The sequence below is a fragment of the Aspergillus stella-maris genome (assembly GCF_047715825.1).
Source record: "Aspergillus stella-maris strain CBS 113639 unplaced genomic scaffold BDV14scaffold_105, whole genome shotgun sequence".
NCBI lineage: Eukaryota > Fungi > Ascomycota > Eurotiomycetes > Eurotiales > Aspergillaceae > Aspergillus > Aspergillus stella-maris.
In genome coordinates this window covers 5,650-29,471 of record NW_027396899.1, presented here as the reverse complement: position 1 = coordinate 29,471, position 23,822 = coordinate 5,650, and the positions used below count along the sequence as shown (strand labels likewise).

The 23,822-nt window shown below is 51.7% G+C and overlaps 9 protein-coding genes across 9 annotated transcripts; 7 read left to right on the top strand and 2 right to left on the bottom strand.

Annotated features, from left to right (window-relative positions):
- Window positions 1-24: 24 nt before the first annotated feature.
- On the top strand, window positions 25-1,166 carry BDV14DRAFT_206911 (putative short-chain dehydrogenase; the record flags this gene model as incomplete). The annotated part of the gene is made up of 2 exons (XM_073775027.1): window positions 25-996; window positions 1,055-1,166. The coding sequence occupies exons 1-2, from the start codon at window positions 89-91 to the stop codon at window positions 1,164-1,166; spliced, it is 1,020 nt and encodes a 339-aa protein (XP_073622305.1). The 5' UTR covers window positions 25-88.
- Window positions 1,167-1,472: 306 nt separating this feature from the next.
- On the top strand, window positions 1,473-4,731 carry BDV14DRAFT_12397 (transcription factor domain-containing protein). Its single transcript, XM_073765955.1, has one exon. The coding sequence runs from the start codon at window positions 1,640-1,642 to the stop codon at window positions 4,184-4,186; it is 2,547 nt and encodes an 848-aa protein (XP_073622304.1). The 5' UTR covers window positions 1,473-1,639; the 3' UTR covers window positions 4,187-4,731.
- Window positions 4,732-5,276: 545 nt separating this feature from the next.
- On the top strand, window positions 5,277-6,229 carry BDV14DRAFT_193837 (uncharacterized protein; the record flags this gene model as incomplete). Its single annotated transcript, XM_073771832.1, has 2 exons — window positions 5,277-5,599; window positions 5,635-6,229. The coding sequence occupies 2 exons, from the start codon at window positions 5,277-5,279 to the stop codon at window positions 6,227-6,229; spliced, it is 918 nt and encodes a 305-aa protein (XP_073622303.1).
- Window positions 6,230-7,185: 956 nt separating this feature from the next.
- Window positions 7,186-8,106, top strand: BDV14DRAFT_205760 (uncharacterized protein; the record flags this gene model as incomplete). The annotated part of the gene is made up of 3 exons (XM_073774793.1): window positions 7,186-7,719; window positions 7,777-7,980; window positions 8,038-8,106. 3 exons carry the CDS (start codon window positions 7,186-7,188, stop codon window positions 8,104-8,106), a joined length of 807 nt encoding a protein of 268 aa, XP_073622302.1.
- A 725-nt stretch (window positions 8,107-8,831) lies between these two features.
- On the top strand, window positions 8,832-14,943 carry BDV14DRAFT_205759 (uncharacterized protein; the record flags this gene model as incomplete). Its single annotated transcript, XM_073774792.1, has 3 exons — window positions 8,832-9,203; window positions 9,250-14,262; window positions 14,308-14,943. The coding sequence occupies 3 exons, from the start codon at window positions 8,832-8,834 to the stop codon at window positions 14,941-14,943; spliced, it is 6,021 nt and encodes a 2,006-aa protein (XP_073622301.1).
- A 359-nt stretch (window positions 14,944-15,302) lies between these two features.
- BDV14DRAFT_206908 (endonuclease/exonuclease/phosphatase family protein) lies at window positions 15,303-16,896 on the top strand (the record flags this gene model as incomplete). Its single annotated transcript, XM_073775026.1, has 5 exons — window positions 15,303-15,512; window positions 15,580-15,836; window positions 15,915-16,196; window positions 16,277-16,447; window positions 16,494-16,896. 5 exons carry the CDS (start codon window positions 15,303-15,305, stop codon window positions 16,894-16,896), a joined length of 1,323 nt encoding a protein of 440 aa, XP_073622300.1.
- Window positions 16,897-17,922: 1,026 nt separating this feature from the next.
- On the top strand, window positions 17,923-19,506 carry BDV14DRAFT_206906 (G protein-coupled glucose receptor regulating Gpa2-domain-containing protein; the record flags this gene model as incomplete). Its single annotated transcript, XM_073775025.1, has 6 exons — window positions 17,923-18,084; window positions 18,142-18,184; window positions 18,293-18,436; window positions 18,566-18,742; window positions 18,832-19,082; window positions 19,180-19,506. 6 exons carry the CDS (start codon window positions 17,923-17,925, stop codon window positions 19,363-19,365), a joined length of 963 nt encoding a protein of 320 aa, XP_073622299.1. The 3' UTR covers window positions 19,366-19,506.
- A 1,011-nt stretch (window positions 19,507-20,517) lies between these two features.
- Window positions 20,518-21,044, bottom strand: BDV14DRAFT_193832 (uncharacterized protein; the record flags this gene model as incomplete). Its single annotated transcript, XM_073771831.1, has 2 exons — window positions 20,518-20,744; window positions 20,792-21,044. The coding sequence occupies 2 exons, from the start codon at window positions 21,042-21,044 to the stop codon at window positions 20,518-20,520; spliced, it is 480 nt and encodes a 159-aa protein (XP_073622298.1).
- Window positions 21,045-21,239: 195 nt separating this feature from the next.
- Window positions 21,240-21,642, bottom strand: BDV14DRAFT_205755 (uncharacterized protein; the record flags this gene model as incomplete). The annotated part of the gene is made up of 2 exons (XM_073774791.1): window positions 21,240-21,301; window positions 21,345-21,642. 2 exons carry the CDS (start codon window positions 21,640-21,642, stop codon window positions 21,240-21,242), a joined length of 360 nt encoding a protein of 119 aa, XP_073622297.1.
- Between the last annotated feature and the right edge of the window lie 2,180 nt (window positions 21,643-23,822).

Below are 23,822 nucleotides of genomic sequence, written 5' to 3'. Positions count from 1 at the left end.
CCGCGATAACAGTATAGAAATACACCCTGAACAGCACTTCCAATAGACATCACGCATTTAAACATCATTTATCATCTCCAAGACCAAAATGAGCGAGTTATTCAACCTTTTATTCACCAAACTCACCCTACCACCGGCATCTGAGATCCGGGGTAAAACGACCCTCATCACAGGCGCGAACACGGGCCTCGGACGAGAAACTGCACGGCATGCTCTAGCTCTTGGAGCCGATAAAGTCATCCTGGGCGTCCGAACCCTCAGCAAGGGAGAAGATGCAAAGGCCGATATCGAGCAGACAACCGGCACGACAAACAAGGTGCTTGTCTGGCCGATTGATATGGAATCTTTTGCAAGCGTCGGAGCCTTCGCGGATAGAGCTAAAGCATATGTTGACAAGGGAGGGAAGCTGGATATAGCCATCATGAACGCGGGTATTGGGAGTATGATGTACCGTGTCACGGACGATGGATGGGAAAGGACACTCCAGATCAATGTTCTATCGACTGCTTTGCTTTCTCTCATATTATTGCCTCTGCTGGTGCATTCGAGCAAGACGGCTCCGTCTTCATCCGCAGATCGGCCTCATCTGACCATTATTGCGAGTGATGCCCACCGACAGGCGAAGTTTCCCGAGCGCAATTCGGACAACATTCTTCATCGCCTGAATGAAGAAAGTCAGTGGGCCAAGTCGCAGAAGGACGCCGGAATGCTAGAGCGGTACGCCGTTTCCAAGCTCTTTGCTATATTCATCACAATCGAGTTAGCTCGATTAGTCCCTCGTGACGAGAAAGAGGAACCCATTGTGTTGGTAAACTGCTTGACGCCTGGGTTCTGCAAGTCGGACCTCCTCAAGAGGGAGAAGGCGCCGTTGATGCTGAAGGTTGTGCAAGCTTTGACGGCGCGGACAGTGGAAGAAGGAAGCAAAACGTACCTGTATGCTGCCACTCGGGGACTTGAAGGTCATGGGAAGTGGTTTGAGCATCAAGTTATAGGAGAGTAGGTGGTCATTTTAGTTTCATTTCTCTTCGTATGGAGTGGTGGCTAACGATGATAGTCCTGGTCCGAATGTGACTGCGCCTGAGCAGACGGCTGTGAGGGAGAAGGTGTGGGAAGAGATTGTTGCAGTGTTGAAGGGTGTTGATCCTGCGCTTCGGACGGGGTATTGAGCGGCCCATGCCCGTGACCGGGATCGTTTCTTCCTAGTCACTACTGCGAAATAGCTACCTGGTGTCCCTGGGTTTTCTCGACATCTCGCTTCACAGGGTGGACAGTCTTTGTACATGAGAAAGGCCAAGGTCAATACTACCGAGACCTTTATTTTTGAGAATTATCGAAATCGTGTACGTTGATTTTGAGACAATATATATCTGCATACAGGGTACGAGCCCGATACGGTTAGCCCGCGGCAGTTCATGTCATGCGGAGGCCCCATAATCCGTTCGCATTTCCCCGACACCCCGCCGCAGGAACACCCTTGCTGTTTTCTTTTCCTTCCAGGCTTTTCCACTGCTTCTATTCGATCCCAGCATCCGATTGATTGATCTCCAAGAGGCCTGTGGCTCGGTGTCTGGAGTCCATTCACTCCTGGAGCCCTCAGCCGTGCACATTTCTGTCCCCCTCCTGCCAATGCCGTCCTGAAATGGCGTCTTCCCAACAGGGGAACGGAGCTGTCCAGCTGGAGCCCAGTGCTCAACCCGACGATCCGACCCCAGATTCTACAACAAAACGTCGCTGGAGGCGTAACCGTATTGCCTGCGACTCCTGTCATTCTCGTCGCGTGCGATGCGACCGCCAATTTCCCTGCTCGCGCTGTCTCCGCAGCGAAGTAAATTGCGAATTTACCCGTGAGCGACGGAAGCGAGGTCGCATTGCACGGTCAAAATTGCTCGAGATGAGCAAGAACAATGGTAGTGTCGAAGAAACGGAGAAGCCAACCCCATCCAAACCTACAAACAATTTGCCGGGACCGACTGTTCCTGAAATTGAAGGCCCTCCGGCACAGCGCGCTTCCCCTTCGTCAACCTTCCACCACCGATCGCCGCCTACGAATGCTCCCACTGCCTCCGCACCAAGCATCGACGAACGACGATCCCAAATCGACGCCCAGAGCTCATTCCGAAGACCAGAAGCTGGGGGAAATACAACAGAGGAATGGCTCGCGGGGACGCATGTGTCACCGGCCTCATATGAGTTTTTGAATGGACCAGCATTCGGGGAAGGACCGCTCCCGCGAATGTTTGATGTCTGGAATGGTGTTGACTTGGCTGCCTATAGTGCTGGTACCTCTCAGGGCTCGAAGGCGACAAACGGACCAGCTCTTTCGACCTCTTCGGCACCTCTAAAGTATCCGGTCCTACAGCCGCTGTTGCCCTTTGTTGAGGCGGCTTTACCGCGCAAGCTAGTCTATGACTTGCTTGACTTGTACTTCACCAGTGCTTTCTCTACTCATATACATCCTGTTTGCCATCATATTCATTGCTATGTTCTGCGCAAGGCTTCCTTCCTCAGCAAGGATGCACCGCGAAGCAGTAGTCCTGCTTTGCTGTCCAGCATTCTCTGGGTAGCTGCTTTGGATGACAGGGCATTTTCGCTGCCTATCTCCCCACCGCAACGGAAGAGAATTTGCCAGTTTCTTTGCGCTCTGACACTACGCTTACTACGGCCCTTGATTCATGTGTCATTCAAAGACCAAGGAGGCGCTGCCGCTGCAGTTGCAGCAGCAACTGCTGCCGCCGCGAATGATCCAGCCTATGCTGGTGTTGGCCAGGATCTACCTTCGACTACAGTACACCACCCGTTCGAGGGAGGAGGCGACGATAGAGGCCTCGTGGGGCCCGCGGGGTCACTTGATGATGTGATCACTTATATTCATGTCGCTTCCATCATTTCCTCGAGTGAGCAGAAGGCTGCCAGTATGCGGTGGTGGCATGCGGCATTTACGTTGGCCAGAGAGCTCAAGCTCAATCAAGAGATTGAAGTGATGCCGAGCGGCGAGGGCCCCTTTGAAGGATCAAGTCCGCCGTTTGGGTACTCTCTACCTGGCTGGGATGGCGCTGATCCAGGACCCGTCTTTGACTATTCGAATCCAACCAGGTCGAGTCTCAACTGTGTTTGCGATCGCCAGGAACCAAATACAATTTCCGAAGAGCACCGCGAGGAACGACGCCGTACGTGGTGGCTATTGTACATTATGGACCGCCATCTCGCGCTGTGTTATAACCGACCACTGGCTCTACTTGACGCTGAAAGTGAGGACCTTTTGCTGCCTCTCGATGAAGGGTCATGGCAGTCAGGGGCCATCCACAGTAACAGCCCAAAGCCTGATGGACCGCAGTGTCTACTATCTGCTGACAAGCACAAACGTCGACTATTCCCTAATTTCATATGCCACGACCACTCTGTCTTTGGCTTCTTTCTTCCCCTTATGACAATCACCGGTGAGCTTATTGATCTCAACCAAGCGAGGAACCATCCCATGCTTGGCATGCGACTGAATGGCAAGGATGCCTGGAATGTCCATGTAAGCGAAGTTCTACGCCAGCTCGAGATCTACAAAGCTAGTCTCACTACTTTCGCCGCTACGACCACCGATCCAGATGCACCCCTCTCCGCCACGTATGCGCAGGCCAAAGCCGAAAATCTGCCAGCCGATTCATCGCTTCCTCAAGCCTATGCATGGCACACGCAGACAGTCATATCATATGCGTCATACCTAGTCCATGTGCTCCATATTCTGCTAGTGGGCAAATGGGACCCGGTATCCTTGATCGAGGACAAGGATTTTTGGACGTCATCCCCCGCGTTTGCATCGACCATCTCCCACGCGCTGGACGCAGCGAACTCAGTCGATCAAATTCTCCGATTCGATCCCGACATTAGTTTCATGCCTTACTTCTTCGGCATACAGCTGCTGCAAGGGAGCTTTCTTCTCCTGTTGATCGTTGAGCGGCTGCAGAAGGAAGCCGGGGAGGGAATCCTGAATGCATGCGAGGTGATGATCCGAGCGACCGAATCATGTGTGGTGACCTTGAATACGGAGTACCAACGAAATTTCCGACAGGTCATGCGCAGCGCCGTTGCCCAGGCGCGAGGAAGGCCCGTCAATCACAGCGAGATTCGTCAACGGCGCAAGGCCGTCTTAGCGCTATACCGGTGGACGCGGAAGGGCACTGGGTTGGCTCTCTGATCAAAATTCGGGCCCACCGTCTCGTTGCCAATCCATCTACCGACATTCCAATACCCTTGTTATGCGGGGTGCACTAATACTGATTTGATGGGCCTGGCTAGGGTTTTCTGGGGGGCTTACATGACTAGTCCTTCATAGTCAGCCCTGGCCTCATATGAAACGTGCCAGAAGATACGACCAATGCTTGTTTGCATTGCATTTGAGTTATAATCTTCCGATCACATCTAATCACATTTCTCATCGTTCATGTACATAGAATATTTGGTCATCATGTTGGAGTGCAGTGTTCCTGTATAATGTACGGAGTAATGTGCAGTCCTTGTTCTGCGAAGGAAAAGGGAATCTCGAGCCTTGGAAAAACTTTTCAGATCGCATGATTCGTCTCCGCATTTTCCCAGAACGATTCTCGAAGGTCGCGGTCGACTGGCAGGAAGAACAGCATGCAAACCCCGGACTTATTTCCCCAGTCGGCAAGGCATCCTTTCCCCAGACAGAGCGCAGCCCGACCCGCCAGCGAGTCGGTTAATTCATCTTTTGCCGAGCCTGCTCTAACCGAGACCTAACCCGCATTATTGGAACCCCGACGTTTACCCCAGCCAGAATCTGGGGAAACCAGCTCGGTTAATAGTACCCCGGCTGGGACGAGCGCCTTAGTCTTCGACGCCGCATCGCCTAACGATTCAAGAAAAGATCGTATGGTCGCCACTGAACCTGCATAACCCCTTCATTAGCATGGAAAACATGAAAGGAACGGACCTTGTGTGGGGAGACCCCACGGGCACCGAATCAACGCCAATCCTCAATTTACCGAAGGATGCTATTCACTGTCTGTAGCTCGATCGTTTTATTATAGATGCGCCTCCTCCTTTAGGCCGTGACCGTTCTCGGCCTGTCCACTTTTTGTTGTCGATGGAGTTCACCTGCAGGTTGGGTTTAAATCTCAGAGAGACCCATTTTCACCTGCTTTCCCAGCAGTTATTTGCGACTTTGCATGAGCTTCACACACTGAAGCTATCGACTAATTGCAGTTGTACTGCTCGCATTGCACAATTGAACATATTAAACCAGGTCGAGAGATCAGTGAATTACAATGGCCGATACCACTATGCCATTCGATGCGCCAGGTTGGGGCTTCGACCCAATGAACCCAGGGCCAGGACTTGATTTCGAACCTGGCGTTGCTGGTGACGAGGAGATGTGGTATAGAAGCCAATTCGGTATGAACAACTTCGACATGTCTCAATGGCAGCCGGTGGATGCGAGTCGCGCACACTACGATTTCTCTTCTCCAGCAACAGGCAAGATGCCATACCAGCAACTATCACCCATCTCGACAGGCGCCTTTTCTGGTCGGTCGGAGAAAGTCTTAACAAGGTACGGCGCGCGAGTTGTTTCTCAAAGAGAATGTGTTAAGTAATCGGACGCTGACTGGAACTTGCGAATTACAGATTTGAAAATCTGCAGGCAGAGAGCGACGTGCCATACTCTCTTGACGACCTGCTTCGGACAGCGTCGCAACTAGCCACCGAGCGCGCTCTGTACATGAATATCCCACCTACCAACCCCCTCTCCCCGATTGCGATGGAGCCCGGTATCAGCTCGCCCAGCGCAACAAGCCACCACTCCAATACCAGTGACGCAGACGAGCATGATGTCCACGCTTTCGAAGTCCCGCAGGTTTACCAACTCCCAGACAGCAATGCCAATACCATCAACAACAACACTAACAGCTGGCCGATCCACAAACCTGCATCGCGCGATCATGTGGCCACGGATACCCCGAAAGCGAAAGAAAACAATCTCACCCCGCTGGAGATGCCAGATGGGACGACTCGATTCACCGCTAACTGGCTTCCTGTTGACCCCCAGGGAGGGTTTACAATCTGTCCTCCCACCCACCGTTCGATGAACATCGACCCAGACCTGATGGACTACCAGGCGCCGTATCCCCAGGATCACAGCCACAACAATTACAACTACCGCAATGCCTTTATTTCCCTCGAAAACTTGAATTCAGACGCAGGAGCCGAAGCCGGCGTGTGATTGAGCTGCAGAAAGCGCCAAATCTCCCCACTCCTAATCAAAGATGAGGGGTTGCGTTAGCGGCCACCACTCCGCAACCCTGCCACTGTGCCAACTCTCAGACCCGGAACTCGCCCTCAAATCGGATGGCGAAAAATAGGGCTTCGACAGGGATTAGTTAGTGCCAGTTCGCTCATGCATGCGCAGCAGTGAAGAAGGCGACGACAACGGCGACGGCAGAACCACGGGCAACCAAGCCACTACATTAAGGTCATTTCCTTGCGTTGCCGAGCCAAGAAGTCGACAGCAGAGTTGTCAAGCCACCGTCGCACCACCTAGTTCACGACGCCAATGAGTCAGAGGCGGCGACTAGGTTTCTGGCCTCGAAGGATGAACTAAGTTCTTCCTTGCTTTTGTTTGAGTCTCGGCCTAGGGCAAGTGTCGGAATTGCCGAGATCTTTTCCACGTCGGCAGAACGAGCAACAAATCTACAACAATATTTGACCAGAATCTGTATATTATTTGATGAGTTACGGTTTCATGTGTTATGCAAGGCAAAATGTATCACCATATTCATATCTCAATCGTTATTACTTTACCTCCTAAGATAGCGATTATATGCCAATGTAGACAGTGTCGTTGTCGTACTGGCTCAACTCAATATCACTCGATGCCATTTTACTACGACAAAGTCCTCAGAACAGATGCCATATTAGTTTTGAATTACCTGGGTATTGAATGCAAAGAGTTCGCTGTTGTTAGTCCTAGGTCAGGAAAGCTGTCGACTCATAACCCGCAGTGTACGGAGAAAGCTCCCCCGCACTGAAATGAACCGAGGTTCATCTCCAGATTCTCAACTCGCATCCAACCTCGACTCTACTCTGTAGACACTACCTACACACCTCGCGATCTCTACCTATTCATCATATAGCAATTGCACATAACTTTCTACTTACTTTCGCAAGACAAACAACACAATGCCCGCCCTAACCCTCCACCTCCTCTCCCTCACAAACACCACCACCCAATCCTTCATATCCGACCTCCGCAAATCCACCAGCACAGAAGTCGTCGTTGCGTCTCGTCCGCGCCGCGTCATAATCTCGCCTACTGTTCTCGATACAAAGACCCTGCTCTCGGAACCTTGGGATCTCCTTCTCCTTTTACAACCAACATCAAACGCCCAAGAGCAAACTTCGCCGTTCCCGTCCGAGCTCTCAGACAAGATCAAGAAAGAGTACAAAATCCCCGTCGGGATCCCCTCGAAGCTACTGGGTACATATCCCCAGCGCGACGCGGAATTGAAAAATAGTGCGAGCGAGATACCGCTTACAGGGTCTCTTGCTAAACTTGGAAGTGATGCCGGGACGGGTCAAAACCTCGAGGTATCGGGGGAGTTATACGACTTCATGAATGAGTTTTCGAAGGTCCATGATCGGCCTGTCACGATGTTGAATCTGTTGCATTTCCACGCGGAGGGCGGGAAGCAGAATTATTATAAGTATGGGCAGGTAGGTTTCCCTTCCTTCCTTTCGCTGGGAAATGCGATATTGAGTACCTCGGTATAGGGCTTCAACCCCATCGCAGCTAGACGCGGCGGGAGCGCAAAGTTAGTGGGGAATGTTATCCAGCCGACGGGTGTTATATCGGAAAGGAAGCCTGAAGAGTGGTGGAATGAGATCTCCATCGTGCATTATCCGTCGATCAGGCATTTCTGTGATATGCTTGCTGGGGAGGATTATCAGGAGGTTAATCGGAAGTATAGGTTGGGTGTAAGTTGACTATTTATGGGGATTGAGAAGATTGGCAGAGCTAATTGATTTGCGCAGGCATTGAAGGATACGTTTTTGCTATGCACGACGGAGTTTGATGTTGAGGGGGAGGCTGCGAAGTTGTGATAAAACGTAGTTAGCGATGATATATTGATGACATACCCACTAGTATAGGGAATCTCAACATAGAGGACAATTTTAAGAAGGCACAACCCGGCCCAGAGTCGCGCCTTCCGTTCTCAAGAGAACAATATCGCACAAGAATAGAAGGCACGATATTTCCCTTTTTAGTTCTTCAAGACGAGAAAAACGATCGTTGTCCAATGTATAGAGGGTGCCCTCCACGTGACCACCTCTCACAACGACCTCAACAATCACAAGGTTCACTTACTCTCTTTGCCTCTTGTCGTCTATCGACCCAAATCAAGCTGCACCATATCTCATCAGAAATTGATCTCATAGATATCTATGGGTTATTCTTCCGTATCATGCTGCGTCCAATGATGGCTCGCCCAGCAACGCCGCCCAAGATCCCGAGGAGGAATTCCCTGGTTGGGGTCGTCGCCTCACCCTCAACCAACAGACTATAATCATGACAACACGACTCTGCATCTCTCGCAACGATTGACCGAGATGCCATCCCCCCGCACCCAGTATATCTGGGACAATGGCTCTCCCAATAAAGAGTCGACGGCCAGACTACTCATGATGTCAAGGTCTCACGGGGGCCGAGCTCGATGCATCTATCAAGACATTGACATTCGACAATGTGCTGTATAAGTCCTACTTATAACCACAGCGTGATCAATAGACCTGAATGAGCAAAATACTGTCTCAACAATTACTGCAATATGTCTGGAATGACTGGCGGCGCGTACATGATGCCTGCAGTGGGATTGAACGCCGTTGACGGCGGCACAGCATCACTTCCGATTCTGCGGGGCACTGTTGACGAGGTCGCCGAAGAGTGTCCCTCGACTCTGGGATTGGCATCCGATGAGCTCCAGAAAAAGTCGCCTACCGTTGATGATTTCTTTGATGCCGTAGCCGGTGAGCGACTTCGGCGGATGCCTGCCGACGGCAGCCGTCTTGATAGCACCCTCCGAAGAGCATCGCGTCTGGCTTTTGCAGTCGCTTCGCTTCGTGACTCGGTCACAAGTTTCATCGATGGAGCAGAAGAGGCAACCAAGATGATCTGGGGAGCCACTCTGCTCTTGGTAGAGGTAAAGCCATATCAATTTGTATGCAAGACGAGTGCTAATTATGCAGTTGGGCATTGACAATATAGATATGGTGGATAGCATCTTCAGTCGCTATGGCCGGGTAACTTTGGGCATCTCCTATCTCCTTCAAGAGGAGAGCGATTTCGACCGCTCGCGAGCCTTGCAGCAGGAAGTCGCAGAGATCTTCGCCCATCTTCTACAGTTGACCGTTCACATCACATCGGAATATTGGCGGGTTACCAGGAATCGAAATTGGCAATCAATGGCCGAGATTACCAACCATGCATTTTTCTGCTATTTCAATCGTTTCACAACGCACTGGCGCCGGACGCGGAGGTTGAGCTGGGCGGCTATCAAATCCAAAAGCCAACAGCCCGGCCTAGATACTGTTTATCAATTCTTGGAATTGCAAGACCGACCTCTTCAGATGCTGCTCGAAAGTCAGGCCCACTCCCTGGCGGATGGTTCGTTCTCGTGGTTTGAGCCTCATCTGACGACATTCACTGTCGGGCCACGGAGCTTGATGCTTGTTCGAGGAAACCCGGGTGCTGGAAAGAGTGCGTTGGCACAGTGGACAATTGAACGTCTCCAGGTCTCCTCGGAATATGATATTTGGAACGTGATCCCCATCGTCATTCGATCCGATGTCCCGATAACGACACTTATCCTTACCATTCTCAAAGGCGTTCTGATCCAGATGCTCGATTGCTGCGTTACGAGTCGCAAGACACAGGAATATATAATTGACGCCATCACGAATGCCATGACCCAGGCAGAGATGGGTGCCCCTGATCCACAGGTTGAAAGCCTTCTGTGGACCGCGATCCGCACTGGGTTGCAGTCAAATCTACACTTCATGATTGTGATCGACGGCATGGATCAGATGAAATACGCCACAAGCACAGTAGGTGCTTTTCTCGAGCTCCTGCAACAAACCGTCCTTGATACACCGTCAAAGTTGATTGTTTTTACGCGCCCAATGACTACGAAACAAGTCCCCATTCGTGAGACCACAACCACTCATCAAATCGCGATGAATTCTACTATCACAGAACATGACTTGATGACTTCTGTTCGTGATATGGTATCTACTGATTCCGCCTTCTCTGGATTAAGCCCCTCTCAACGTCTTCCTTTGGTAGCTGCAATTGCGGCTCGCTCCCAAGGCTGCTTCATATGGGCACAGCTTGCTATAGAAGCACTGCGGGTCCAACCCACATTCGATGATATGAACTCTGCTGTTGAGGACATCCCGAACAACCTGGGCGAGCTTATTGACTTACACCTGCGCAATACCAATCTTCAGCGGCCGGGTACTCACAGTCTCCTTGCCTGGCTCACAGTAGCAGAGCGCCCACTTCGCCCTCAGGAAGTTGAACAGCTCCTCGCTGTTGACATGCAGTCTATGAAGGTCTCAGCTCAGCCTCGAGATATGGAACGCGATGTGTTCCAACCGCTCAGGCGGCTGATAATAGTACAAGATGGATTCGCCACCTTCCGCCATCCTCTAATCCGCGATCACATTCAAGCGCGAGCACAAGTGAGAAAGGGGGTCACTTTTTCACTCGCGGACGCGCATCATGATCTTCTCATTCGCGCCCTGACATGGGTCCGCCGTAACCTGACGGATGAGATCCCTGTGGCCTGGGATAAGATGCCCGTTGCTGCTCGGGACAACTATCTTGATGCCTTTGTCTTACTGGAGTATGCTGCTCGCTATTGGCTGTCGCATATGCTGTCATCGACCACGAGCACGGCAGATGAACCATCCTATCCCCACACCTTTCAGCGCGCCTTGCCAGACTCTGTTCTGTTTGCCCAGTTGGAGCTCACCAACCGAGAGTCTCAGTTTAGTCGCTCTAGTATTGTAGAGCTGTACCGCCTCTCTGTTGAAGTACGCCGTAATACACTTGGTGACAGTTCGCCAGCCGTTCTTCAGAGCCTCATCATGAGCGCACGGGCGGCAGACAAGGCCCAGGCACCATGGGCGAACGATCATCTCTACGAGGCATGGACCCGTAGTCGGTCCCGCTTGGGCCCATTTGAATCTATTACACACAATCTCGAGCAGATTCTGGTTGCGACCGCAGAGGGTTCTGGTCGGACAGACGGCGCAACTGGATTGAAGACCGGTGCGCTTCGCTATATGGCATTGGACGGTTGGGACTCTTCGGACATTAGTTTCGCCCAGCGGTTACAATACCTCGACCGACTTGTCAAAGCCTATCAGGACGAGGAAAAGCTCGACGACGCATACGATGTTTCAAAACGGTTCTACCGCCAGACCGTCAAGTTATATGGGCCGTATTCGGCGGAAACCATGGCTGCTGCGGACTACCTCACGAGCAACTTCCGTATTGCTCCGCCAGACGACCTGGCCCTCGAAATCGCCAGGACTAGGCATGAGGCTATGGTTCGCTCTTTGGATGCATCGGACCCTCGGCGGGTAGATTACTCTCTTGATCTGGCTCAGATGTACGAAGAGAGCTCGCAACCGGCTAGAGCCGAGGAAGTCCTCTCAAAGTTATGGCAGAGCTTGTCCGTTCCGAACAAGGAGAACAAGATCCCTTGGAGCCAAAAGACAAAGGTTGCATTCTACTATTCCGGTTTTCTCGATCACCAAGACCGCCGTAAGGATGCATCGACTCTTCTCCGCCAGCTGTCTGCTGATATGGATGCGGATGGAGGTGTGAGGTCGATGGAAATGGCCAACCGCGCACAGCAATTACGCCGGGGGGCCCGTGAGATGCAACTGTATGACATGGATCATGCCTTGGGCATACAATTGTGGAAGTACTACAAGTCCACAGACCAACAATATACTCCTGACGCTGTGAAACTGGCCCAAAGCCTTACCGAAGGAGTTCTCCCTACCGAGGGTCATGCTGCCGATGATATGGGCAATCTGTCTTTGGAAGAGAGCGATATGCTTCCCCAGTGGTTGGATAGTATGGCTTCTGCTGCCGTAAAGGACCAGCGCTCTCGAGTTCGTCTACTTCTGTTGTGTCATAAGCTCGCCCGACAACATATGCGCGATGAGCAGTGGCGGCAAGGAAGTGAATGCGCTTGCGCCGTTCTCAAGCATACATGGCCGACCTTTGAGAATGCCGCTTCGAAAGCAAAGTTTTCATCGGAGGAAGCACCTATGATGGCCGACCTAGCTCAGGACCACGCCTACTGTCTGTTCCGTCGACTCGATGTCCCGGCGGCGAGTATAGTCTACGGCAACGCATTCAAGGCGGCAATTACTGCCGACCAGGTCGCAGTACCATCCGTTACGGTAGTTGTCAAGACAGTGGTAGACTTTTATGAGAGTACCTACCAGTTCGACAGCGCTTTGCTTCTTCTACGACAAGTCAGCGATTTCTTTGCTTCACGATTAGGTGTGAACGACAAGCATACCATTGACAGCCGGTACTATGAGGGCGATCTTGCCCTTCGTTTAGGCCGTCGGGACGAAGCCGAAAGCAGCTATCATCATATTTATCGTGCGTGCATCAAGGATGGCAAGATCTCCTCGTCTGGAGTTCGTGCTGCCGTCGCGCTCGTGGGCTTGTATGAGCGAGATCAGCAATGGGATGCTTCACTTGAAGTATATCGTCACTTGTGGCCGACATTAGTGCGGTTTGACGAGAAGGATGGTTACGACCGTGCTCTTCTCGAGGGCTTGCTGCCGAAGTCGTATACCGGCTACATGGCGCTTCTACTGCACCCTGCTGTCAAGGCGGAGCAGGGCGAGCGCCTGCGGGTGGCATCGGACAATCAACAGCTATGTCGTAAACTCTACGGACCGACTCACGCCCGAACGCGAGATGCAACTCTTATCCTAGCTGAGCTTTCCGCTGAGAGTGAGGGTCAAACAGACGAGGCAATCCACCTCTACCAGCAGGTGCTTAACACGCACGACTGGGTTCCACAATCCGAAGCTATGCGCGCACTACCTGATATGAAGGAGCCGCTGCCGATTGACATCAAGCACCGCATGGCACAGCTATATCTGCGAGAGAATTCATCAACCCCGGACGCGCGAAAGCTCTACATGGAAGAACTCGCGTTGGCTAAGCAGCATCAGGGCCTATCGGCTCCAACAACTTTGCTATGGCTAAAAGAGATTGTGCGGATGCACTCCAAGGCGGGAACCCCGTCGTCTCGTCAGCAGGGTGCTAGGATATTGAAAGAGTACGATACCGAGGTCATTCGTGTTACTGCGAACAAGCAGACATTGTCCGACCGAGGGCGAAAGCTAGCTGAGATCTACTTGGACACTGGCTACCACGAAGAAGGCAACGAGGTAGTCAACTACCTGCGCCGGCAGGTCATTCAGGAGACTCCGGCTACTCACCGGAAAGCGCTGGATGAGCATCGCCCGGCCGTCTTCGTCGCTGCATTCGAGGAAGTATTTGGCAAGCGCCAGTCAGCGCGCGAAATCCTCGACGAACTCTCCCGCGAAGGACAGGTTTACCACAACTTCCAAGAGAGCCTGTCAACCCATGATCTCATGCCAACGTTGGCAGCCGGCGAGAAGCTGTACCAGCTACAAATGCAGCGAAAGCACACAACAGCAGCGAAGAACACCGAAGCCCAGCTGTACCAGTACTTCTGCAATACTCTATCTGTGGTGCGAGCCTCGCGCTCGAAGGAAATCGTCCAGGTCTTTTATAGCATGTGTCGACGCGAGAGCCTGAACGAGAACTACAACTTCGATATTGTGACTCAGACTACTGGTCTTGTCCGCGACCTGTGCAATTCCTCTCGATTTGACGATGCAGCTATTATTACAGGGGTGTTCCATTCCTTTGCTCATTTGACTGACAGTCTTCGAACACCCGAGACCATCATCACGGCCATCAAGCTTTGTCTGTATCTAAGTGGATACCAGGCTACGAAGTGCACCGATGAAGCGGCAGCGAAGAGAATGGTCGTCGAGTCGGAGATGCTCCTTCAGGGGATCATGAAGACGGCTAAAGAGATACCGATGGAATTTGTGGAGCTGCCGTTTGAGGAGCTCAACAATCTGATTACTGTGCTCGGTGAGCATGAAATGTTTGAAGACCTTGAGGTATGTTACTTTCTAAATCCAAAGAACTCGAAGCTAATGAAATAGACCATTTTGACGGAACTATGGACGTCGCGGATGATTCAAAAGACTTGGACACAGTCCGCAGTGGTCTGGATTGGTCGACGTCTGGTTGAAACGCGATTCTGCCGCGGCCATGTCAACGCAGCGACGCAGCTTGGTAAAGACATTTGCTACAATCTTCGGCAGGTCTGGGGCAATTGCGACTCTGTGACTCTTGAGATGAACAAGCTGCTCTCGGGTTTGTACACGGCGTCTGGTAACTATCTCGCCGCTGCCGCACTCCACGAGACGGCGCTGGCAGAGCTTTTGAATAGCGAGGCCCACGGGAAAGATGGAGCTGTAGAAGCAGTGATCCAGCACCTTGAACTGCTCCAGCACGCCCAAACCCGGCTGGCGAAAGAAGGTCAAAGTGCAGCGATTGATGCCGCGACGGCGCAACAACGAGTGCAAGAGATCGCAACCAAGTTCGGACTCCCAATTGAGCGACTGGCACTGGGAAAAGCAGACGATGAGTCAGTAGGCATGTGGCAGAAGCCCCGACGATTCAGTCTAGATGTGGAGGAGGCAGCAAAGCATGAGAACCACCTGCGCCAGTCGAGCGGGTCTGCTTTGTTGACGGGTAACGCGGGAGCGAAGCGGATTTCTATCACGGCACTGTAATTAATTCTTTACTGTATGATATTTGCTATCTGCGCGTTTGATTTGTAGCTGTATATTGGAATGCCTTGTGTTCTTTCTCTCAGTTATAACTGGCTTCATTCATTCGCATTCAATAAGGCACCAACCTATAAAGGATCGACATGGTTGAACGTGTGCCTGAATAAATTAATTAAGTCTGCAGACTAGTCGCCCTTAGGAGCGGAGCAATGGACCAAGATAGAAACGTTTCCCCATGACGCACGTCAACTATATTCTCTTCAAGTATAAATCCAGTTGATCCTGGCTGATTCCCCTGACAATCGCAGACCAGGAAAAAAGAGGTAACAAACAACAACTGGCGACTTCAGCGAGAAAACACCATGAAGTCCCTCCAAACAATCCCCATTTTCTCACTGGTTTCTTCTACTCTAGCAGCTACATCAGGAACATTCAACATTCTATCTTTCAACGTCGCCGGCCTCCCAGAAATAATCAACGGCAATGACGTCCCCGGCGACAAAACCGAAAACACGGAAATAATAGGCGAGCGGTTCTCAGAGTACGACTATGACATTATCCACGTCCAAGAGGTACTTTACCTACTTGCCATTCCCTTCCCTGCCCAATCCATTCCGACCAACTAACACCAAGCGGCAGGACTTCAACTACCACGCAGCCCTCTACAACACAGACACACACCCCTACCGCACGGCGACATCCGGCGGCGTCCCCTTTGGTTCGGGCCTAAACACGCTCTCCAACTTCGACTGGATTGACTTTCAGCGCATCAAGTGGGATACTTGCTCTGAGGCGAGTGGGGCGGATTGCCTTACGCCGAAGGGGTTCACTGCTATGAGGGTTAAGGTGAACGAGGGGGTTTATGTTGATGCTTATAATTTGCATGCTGATGCCGGGTGAGTTCTTTCCCTATCTATTCTTTCTTACTGACCATCAAGGGGGAGGAAGAAGAAAAGAGTTAATGTTGGATATAGATCGGAGGACGACGATGTCACAGCCCGCTCCGCAAACCTACAGCAAGTAGCAGATTACATCTCGACCAACTCGATTGGAAACGCGGTGCTTGTTTACGGCGATACGAATGCGCGGTATACATCTTCTGGCGAGAATATCAGGGTCTTTGAGAGTCAGAATGAGATGACGAACCCGTGGGTTGAGATTATTCTTGATGGTGTCGAGCCAACGGAGGGCACGGATGCAGTTGTGTGCGAGAATCCGACGGCTGTTGAGACTTGTGAGACTGTTGATAAGATTTTGTATGTCCCCTCTTCTTTTGATTTCCAGTTGAATGATGGGATTGGGATGGGATGTGCTGATATTGCTTTTTGTGTGGCAGTTACCGCGGCAGTCCAGCCCTAACACTCCAGGCTACATCGTGGAGTTACGAGGACGACAAGTTCCTGAATAATGGGTCGATCTTGTCCGACCATAACCCCATCACGACTGAGTTCTCGTGGACGGTCTCGGATGAGTATAGACTGAGTAACCTCTACGGTGGTCCACATGGGTATGCCCCCTCCCAGTTTCCAGTCTACACCTACTAACAAACAAAGAACCTGGTTCAACGACCTTACAAACCTAACAACCCTCTCCACCCCCCTCAAAACCACCTCAATCACCCTATCAGGCGGCGAACGCCTCGACAGCCTCTCTCTCACCCTAAACGACGGAACAGTCCTCACGCACGGCGGAACAGGCGGGACATCCTCAACGCTCACCCTCTCCGAGTCCGAAAACTGGACATCCACGCGCCTCTGCCAGGATAAATACAACGAGCACACGCGTATCTTTTATATCGCTGTCACGACGGACGCAGGGAATACTCTTAGTGTTGGGACTGAGACGGACGAGTGTGTGGATCATGAGGCTGAGGATGGATGGGGGGTTATTGGAGCTTGGGGGCGGAGTGGGGATGAGGTTGATATGCTGGGGTTGGTTTATGGGTTTACTGCGTGAAGGGATATTGTCAGTGGACTCTACTGTACTTTTTGAAGAGAGTGATATCTCGGGAAACCCGAGGGAGGAGCAATGGATGTATCCAAGTGCAGTCGTACCTGCCGCTATACTTAACCTTGAAGTTGCTCCTTCCTATTTATTGAAACCCATCGTGCCTTCACTATCTAAATGGAGTATATAGTCGCGATGAGGAAGGAACGACCAGCTTTTTGCCCAATGCTCCTGCCTAGCTAGGAAGACAGTGAGCGGCAAGACTGCGACAAGTCAAGTCTATACGAAGGGCTCGTACTTTTGCTCACACCATCATCAACCTCGAACCAAAGCCTTGGAGTACTACCTTATTTGGCATCTTCTGCAGAAGTCGAACTGACCTGTTGAATTGAATACGGAAGAACCCATGATCCACGCCGTTGGTACGATTTCATTGAAAGTACTCCCGTACTTTATAGGGCTTATACGAGCCATGCACCCCGGATCCTAGACTCGTCAATTGTCAACCCCAAGCCAAGAAGTCGCAGCTTGATAAGACTTGCGCCACTGCATAATCAACTAGGGGCCAGCTACCAGGTGCTGGCACTATAAGAGTCGCACCTCGGCATGGGCGATAGGGGCGCTGAAGTACTGCCGCGATGTATCAATTCCAGTTCCTCCACGCCTGCACAGAATCATCCAATAACACACCCCTGTCGCGAATCCTTTATCGCGGTTCCTCGAGCCTGCACCGCTGAACGCCCTTATCAGAACCTGAGGATCATGCTATTGGTCTGAATTTATCTAGCAAAATCAATGCCATTCTGCAACTCCGCGGATGTGTCTATTATACGCCGACTCTAAACGGGTGACATCTATTCAGCCACCTAACATTCTGACGACGCCGCCCTCCGTACTTTTGTTTTTTCCTCGAGGGATCTTATATGTTTATGCCCGGGCCCCTGCATCTCGAAACTCAGAAAATGCGCTCGGGAATACCCTTGTCTTCCGCACGTCTGCTTCGTCTGAAGTTGAGCCTCGTTCTTGTCCCCGGCCATGGGCGATATAGGGTCCAGCACAGGCTCTGGCTCTGGTCTCGACAGCAGTACTTTATCTGCACCGACATCCCTTGATGCAGAGAGGAAGCTATGCGCGACTGTACTGGTTGTCTCGACGATGTCAATGTTGGGGGGTGCTTGGATCATTGCGAGCTTCATTGTACGCCTACAATCCTACCCCTATTCTTTGCAAGAACAGTTCTCATCGTCCTGGCAGGTCGTGCCTTCCCTTCGCACGTTCCGCCATCAGTTGATACTCGGTGAGGCCCTACCCGACGATCCCCATCTCCTCGATCATGCTTGCTTTTTCACTGATGGCCCCTATCGATATCATGTCACTGCCCTACCTAACATCATTTACGTAACAGGCCTTGGACTTAGCGATTTCATGATGGCTATAAACGTGATGCTCTCAACAAGCATGAACCTCTCAGGTCGACATATCTGGGCTCCTGAACAGGAGGCGTTCTGCAGCTTCAATGGCCTTATGAATCAGATGTTTGTTATCCAGAGTATGTCTCCCCTTCTCCAGTCTACCACTTTGATCAGCATATTCCCCGAGTTCCCCGTATAAGGGTGCGCTATCTCCCGTCTTTGTTTGTGGACCCAGCCCTAACTCTAACTCTATCTTTGCAAATCAGCGGACTACTGGATCCTCATCATCGCCGTATGCACATACCTAATCCTAATGGGCCATGACACCGCCGCAGCGTGGATCCAAGAACACAGGGTATTACTCTGGTGCGTGCCGTGGGTGTTATCAGCGCTTTGGGCTTCGCTTGGATTGGTACTTGTAGGATATGGAAACATTGGCGCCTGTATGTTCCCCCCCCCTCCCTCCACCCAATTTCCCCTCTTAACCCTCTATCCTACCCAGAACCCAAGCTAACCCTATATCAACTCCCAGGGTGCTGGTTCACAAGTGACCAAGTCCGCCTCTACGTAAACTTTGTCCCGCGCTGGATAATCATCCTCATCATATTATCGCTCTACACGAGACTGTGCATCTTCCTCTACCGTAGTCACCAGTCTATATCTAGTGACTACGAAGTAAGTGGACGAGGTCTCCCAACCGAACTACGACAGTGGCAGATGCTTGATGGAGCCGGACGAGGGGGTGCAAATGGAGGCGGGGGAGGGAGTCAATGGTGCCAGGGCGTTGTTATTCCGGGTAATGGGCATTTGAAGAATGTACATCTTTCCCATACTTCCCATCAAACAACTATTCGTCGCTAATGGGTTTTTGTTACGATAGATCTCCCGAAGAATGATGATCTACCCAACCGTCTACGCGCTCATATGGACCGTCCCCACCGCAACGAGGATATACCACGGTGTGACGGGAAAAACAGCGCCGTTGGGATTGAGTATTGTCGATAATGTATTATACTTTCCCCCTCCTTTCTCCAGGCTACCTTTCACTCCCTCCGTGAATGTGTGAAGCGCTAACTCAATCGGCTCCAGTCATGTATAATAAGCCACGGGCTCGCGGATGCGATTATTTACGGTATGGTCTTCTCCTCAGTTCCCATTTTCTTTCCATCGTTCCTTCGTTCGAGGCCCGAGAGGACATTACTGATAGACATGATGGATGCAGGGATAAATGACCGCGTTTGGAGCGGGTGGGTTGAGCGCATACAGTGGAGGTTTTCATGGCCGTGGCCCGCTGGGAGAAAAGACACGGAGGTATCATAGTTGATATAAAGGATTTAGACGATGTTATACGGATATGAAAGGGCAAGGGAGGCTGTATGATACATTTACCGAGCGAAGTGAAAGTTTGAGAAAATGATGACTTGGCCTAGATGCAGTCAGGATGACAGCATATGTAGTTGGTAAGGAGTAGAAATGCTGCTTTGAAAACGAGGAGGCGGTAGGGCTCGGAGAGGAAGGGACAATGGTCCGGGAAGGGGCGGCAGTCGATCGCTCCTTCCGCAGTTTACTGATCTCTACTAGAGGAGAATGGAGAGGAGGAGGGACCGACCGCCGCTGGCCACGTGAGAATGGCAGGTGCGGCTGCAACATTACCTCAACATATAGTAAGAGCTACCGAGAATTCCGCTGTTCCTTCGTGGTTGATGCTTGGTCGCCACCCTTACTGATGAGCTTGTACCGAGGCCTTGAGAACTGTCTGCTTTTGAAGTCTGCGTGCAGGAAGACGGCTGTGAGAGCCGGATGTGACATCCATGATTTCCGACCGACATTCATTTTTCAGTGTTCGGAATACCATTATCCACACGGCGAATTCTGTGGAATTCGGATAGAGGGCTATGACCACGGAGGTGTGTCACGGGGTGAACCAAATTATCGCTGGTTGGGATGGGACCGGAATGTTTTGCCGTGAAAATCGGGGCACGGGGCACGGTGCACGTAGCGGGCAGAGAAGCTGGAGATCTCCACTGTTGGACTGCTTGTCGGGGATTGCCACGAGGTTCGTTGTACGAGTGGGACTGGTGTTCGTGATCCAAGGGGACACTGGATCTCAGACAGCGATCCGAGTGGGGATGATGGATGGGGATACCAGAGTTATGACAGCGGTGCGGAGTCACGATACCCGGCCCCAAAGTCTCGGACCCAGACCCAAGAGTAGGGGCTATCTCCCCAATATCTCATCCCGATGTTTAAATCTTCCATCACGCTGGACCATATCATGAAAATCCCTCGCAAAACGCAAGTGGTACGCGTCACCCAACTCCGTGAACAGCCGAAGAGACTCTTTCTGATCCCTCAAATCCTCGGAATGGTTGAACGGCGAGTACAGGTATCGCTGCTGAACGGCCGGCAACCTCCGATGCCACCCTTTATCGACGGCGTACCGCGCTACCGTAACGGCCTTTCCATCCGTTGCGTAGGCCCGCGGGTCCCACGGAAGATGTTTCGTGGTACTTGGTCGAGGAGGAGGATGAGAGCTAGAGCTCCTTCGCCGTCTGCGGTGTCGATCCAGCCGTCGAGGAGGTTGTCTTTCGCTTCGTGGTAGGAGGGCTCGAGGTGTTTGCGGACGTAAGCGTCGTCTTCCGGGCTGCCGTACCAGAAGGATTTCTGCTTCAGGTAGTTTGGAGAGGACTTTGGTCCGAACCAGAAGTCTAGCACCTGGGTATAGGATTTGGATACTCTATGCATATTGAGATGTTCCTTGGTTGAAGGGGAGTTCAAGTGAGATTGTTGTTCGTTGTCCGTGGTTGACCAGAGTTACGCTGGGAAGGTGCGGTGACGTCATCCCATGTGACTGCTTTATTCACTCCAGAACATTTTCCTTCAATTATTGTATAGACTATCATTATGGATTATGGATTATGCTGCTATCCTGTCACCCTATCATGCTGGCGCCAGTGCCATTGACACCTGCTGCGATACCGACGCACGTCTTGTCTCGTTCACTACCTTTGTCAGCCTGCACATACTAGACAGACAGCAGCATACTTTTCTGCACCGAGTCCGGTGTTTCGGTGGGATTAAAGTACTGAACCATTCTCTGACCCAGTGAAAATCGTACTGACTTGGAGTGTTGTCTCGGAGTCTTTCTCGGAGGGTTCTCGATACTCTCCTTGAGATCAGCCCTAGGGAAAGATGGCGGCAAAGAGTTTGGGATCGAATGACACTCTCGGAGTGATGTCCTCGCCTCTTTGCGGTCTTCGAGAAATTTGAAGGGGTCCAGTTCGTTCGGATGCTCGCCCTGAGGCGGAAAGGACTGACGTTGATTGACCAGAGGCATGGCCATTATCGTGGTTTTCATCGGACGGCGATAAATATTGCTGGATCTACTGGAGCAGTCTTTTAAGGGCACACACTCTGAGAGGATATTCTAGCTCGGCAGTGTCGCATCCGAGGAAACTTTGCTTATAATCTAGTTCCAGCTAGCTTGACCAGCGTCGACCAAGGCTCGTCAGATGCAAAGCCCCGGCTCGCGCCTGTCATCTGCTTAAAAGAGCGCCTTCCGTAGGCGGGTGATTTTAGCAAACTTGTGCTGAAAGATTCAGGGTTACAGGGTTGAAGACCTGCTTCAGCCACTTGCATCGAGGTCAACTTTTTGTCCTCAGGTTCCAGCCGAGGGAATTGCATCCCGCCTATTATATTGACATATCCTTGGCTCTAGACCGACTTCACATGAACATTGCCATGGACTTCGTTCTGGACCCTGTCCTGGCTAACGGTCTCGATCGTCTTTCACCGTGGAAAACCTGTATTTCTACTGTGGCTATAGATACTACACAAGAACCGCCTCCCCTCTGGCACACTATGACGAGGCAAAACGGTACTATGACTCCCATACCCAAAGGTCTCTTGCTTCTATTGGATAGGCTTGGCAGCCATCAATTTCGCTTTGAACTTCCGAAAATCCCAGCCAGTGAAAGGCTCTACCCAACAGTGGGATAGCTCTTGCTTCGTGATTGGCAGCAATCGTAGTGTCTTTGGCCGTATATTACTTATACTGACACCCGACCATGTTCGTTTTGGCTGATAGCAGCATCTCAATGTCTGCCCTACTTCTTTGCTGTTAGGATACTACCAGGTGGCTTGGTTGCTCTTGCCAGACTGGGATGCCATCCGCTGTTGACAATCCCTACGGCGAGCAGTCACCCCCTGTTTTGCTTGCTTTAGTAATTGATTCTAGAAAAGACTAGTTCAGCATCATTCGCTCTTTACCATCTTTACACGAACACGGCCTCGTCGTCGCTGAACACCAAACTCCATGCTCCATCCGGACCCCACCATCAAGAACGAGATGAGTCAGGCTGCAGTTGATTCTTTTCCGGGCTCGCTTCCTTCTAGCACGAAGGATAGCAACCCTAAGGACTACTCGCTACAACAGTACCTCGTCAGTGCCGGCGGTTCGGCCTTGAATCCAGCCCATGTATCTTCAACCCCGGGGGTGGAAAATGGCTGGGTATCTGGTCCGGGGCTCATGACGGGATACAATGGTCTTGAGCCTCAGTTCGCAAACTTGAATGCGAGCTCCTGGAATACCGATCCTACAAGTGATTCCTTGATGGGCGGCTGTGAGCAGTTCTACCGCGGTGTACGCATTTCCATCCTCCATATCCTTCCGTCCAGCTCATAGTGATATCCGCAGCTCTCCTCCGCAGACTTCAACAACTTGGGATTCTCTTTGGAAACTCCCGGGAGTGTCCCAGCCTCCGGCTTTCCGTCGGCCACCACGATCGACGACCAAGACGCCCCAATGACTGGCTACCCCTTCCCGTCACAACCCTTCTCGTCTCACTGGACTTCCAATCCTATGGCCGCTCCCATGACGAACCACAAATTCCAATCCGGCAACTGTCACGGACAGCAGTACTTAGCCCAACTTCAATCCGACGTCGCCACTGCCGCAGCAGCAACCCAGATGTCAACAAGGCGCCGCTCAGAACCAGATCTCCTGAAGATTCAGGACCCTGTCGAGGCAGAGCGGAAAATAAAGTACGCAAATCGACGGGCGTCGCATAATGTTGTTGAGAAGCGATACCGGATAAACCTCAACAGGAAGTTCTATGAACTCGAACAAGTCGTCATTCGGGCGACGAATCCAATTCCGCAGACACAGCAGTCATCGAAATCGCCAAGGTCTGGTATTTTGCCGTCGAAGGGTATTAATGGCAACGGCAATGTGCGTGGTAATGTAAAGGGAGCAGTCTCTTTGACGGGGCGGCCGCAGGCTGGGTTTGACTGTTTACCTGGCGAGCCGCCGGAGCCAAAGCATCACTCGCCGAAGGCCGCGATAATCGAAAGCGCGCTCAAATATATTGCGAGTCTGCAAAAGGAGAATTCTACATTGAGGGAGAGGCTCCGCGAGTTTGAGGCACGCAACGCGATGGACCCTTCTCCTTCGGCGGTTCGGCGTCCACGTGGGTGCGCTAGATATAAGAAGATTGGGGGTGAGAATATGTTCGACCAAGCTCC

Excerpts from the sequence above, each read along its gene's own strand:
- BDV14DRAFT_12397 (XM_073765955.1), top strand. The coding sequence starts at position 1,640 with ATGGCGTCTTCCCAACAGGGGAACGGAGCTGTCCAGCTGGAGCCCAGT.